Raw genomic sequence first — 1,889 nt, forward strand, 5'->3', positions numbered from 1 at the left:
GCACCTCACACGGAAAAAAGTGGAGGTTACGTCATATCAAAAAGGTTTTTTCTTCCCCATATGTCTTATCCGTTGTGTATTAATTTTTTTTTTTTTATAATGAAAGCGAGTTAAAACATACACTGTGATGTGTTCCATTTGTGGGACCTTTTCCCCTGTTCGCATTTGTTCATAACAAATTTTAGTGTCACAAAATACTGTAAAGCTTTTAAAGCGTTAAGCGACAGTACGTTTTTATTTTCGTTCGCCATAACGTGTAAAGCTCATTACATTGGTATGTTCAAACTTTATGCCATTACACATTATGCGTAGTATTAAAAACGTACCCCAAGAACTTCTGGGCACTCCTACGGGACTTTCTAATTCAAAAGATTAACGAGGTTGGTGATATAACAAAAAGTGTACCCTACCCACCCTTTGCTAAATCGCTTTCTTCAAAATTTCGTCTTACCTTTTATATTTCATTCATATGGTGAAAAAAATATGCAATTCTCTAACTTTACAAATTATGTCCTCCAAAAAAAAATTTATGTCACGCGTGTTTGCTTATAGACCCTATTTATTTGGCATCACCCTAAATGTGTGGTCCAGGGTTTCATTTTATTTCGGTGCATTGTTCAAAATCGCAAAATTTCACAATTAATTAATCCCACGACGGATACTGGCAGAGACACAAACGTGATTAATACACGCATTAGTACTCACGTAGGGTTGTACGCTTCCTGTGAATGAATAAGCTGCGCCACTGAATGAGCTAATTTTTTTCCCTCTGGTTAAGGTCACATAGATGGAACTACACAACTTCGTAAGACCGTGCTGTTTGTATGAAGAGTCTCTTCCTTTACCTCCCCTATGTTTTAGTTTGAATTCACAAATATCATATATTCACTGAACGAAACTGTAAAAAAAAAAAAAAACATTATTACATAAAATGTGTATATGATATAAAGCGAGTGCGCATTTCTGCAAAAGGCAAACATGTCCATACATGTAAAACATAACGCCTCCCGCCTTACTCGTTCCTGAGGAGTTTAAATCTACTTTGGTGAAAATTTTTATAAAGTCTGGTTTTTTCATATTCTTCAAAACGGATATAATTTCTTCTGCGTCGATTAAGCCTTAAAATGAAAAAGAAAACACATCCTTACATAAAGGGCTGCACAACATGCGCACTCACGCACACACATGTACTGCGTATGCATGTAAAACCAAAAGAACCGCATCTAATCGGAGCTGGCATTGCCCCATGGTGCCGGAACAAATAAGGAAGGTGGTAAAAGTGGATTTAAAATAGCAATGCCAACTTGTTCGTCCCTTCCCTATAATAAAAATTTGGACCTCTTTAACACGTCACAATTTAACGACAAAAGGAGCATGTGCACATTTTTGAGCATGTCCAAAATGCGGTACACTATTTAACGTTTGCACCTCGAACGTTCTCAATAAAATGAACGCACCATCTTTGTTCAAATCATATTGACCAAACTCTTCATACACTTCTTCCTTCTCCTCTTCGGACATATCAATCGGAATATGATTTGAGCGTTCCGCTGCTCTACTTTTCTGATAAAATGATACAAAAATAAAAATGGGGTAGAATAAATATGAACCACATTGTATTTACACAGATGCATTCGCTATCTGCATGCGCGCACAAACCGTTGCAAGGTGTTTCCCTTTTTACCTGAGATTTTAACTTTTTCCAAAATGTTGCAAACAGGATGGGGATAAAAATTAGCTTCAAAGATGGCAGTCTCATAATATGACAAATGCTATTTATTTAAAAAAAAAAAAAAAAAAAAGTTCGCACAAGGGGGGAAACTTTATCAACATAAAATTTTAATTTTTAATTTCTCGGCCAACTACCTTCTTTTGCAACTTTACCGTAC

The 1,889-nt window shown here is 36.0% G+C and overlaps 1 protein-coding gene across 1 annotated transcript; it reads right to left on the bottom strand.

Annotated features, from left to right (window-relative positions):
- Positions 1 to 857: 857 nt before the first annotated feature.
- On the bottom strand, positions 858 to 1,759 carry AK88_00950 (uncharacterized protein; the record flags this gene model as incomplete). The annotated part of the gene is made up of 4 exons (XM_012478593.1): positions 858 to 898; positions 1,017 to 1,118; positions 1,458 to 1,563; positions 1,685 to 1,759. 4 exons carry the CDS (start codon positions 1,757 to 1,759, stop codon positions 858 to 860), a joined length of 324 nt encoding a protein of 107 aa, XP_012334016.1.
- Positions 1,760 to 1,889: the final 130 nt, after the last annotated feature.

The sequence above is a fragment of the Plasmodium fragile genome (assembly GCF_000956335.1).
Source record: "Plasmodium fragile strain nilgiri unplaced genomic scaffold supercont1.8, whole genome shotgun sequence".
Taxonomy (NCBI): domain Eukaryota; phylum Apicomplexa; class Aconoidasida; order Haemosporida; family Plasmodiidae; genus Plasmodium; species Plasmodium fragile.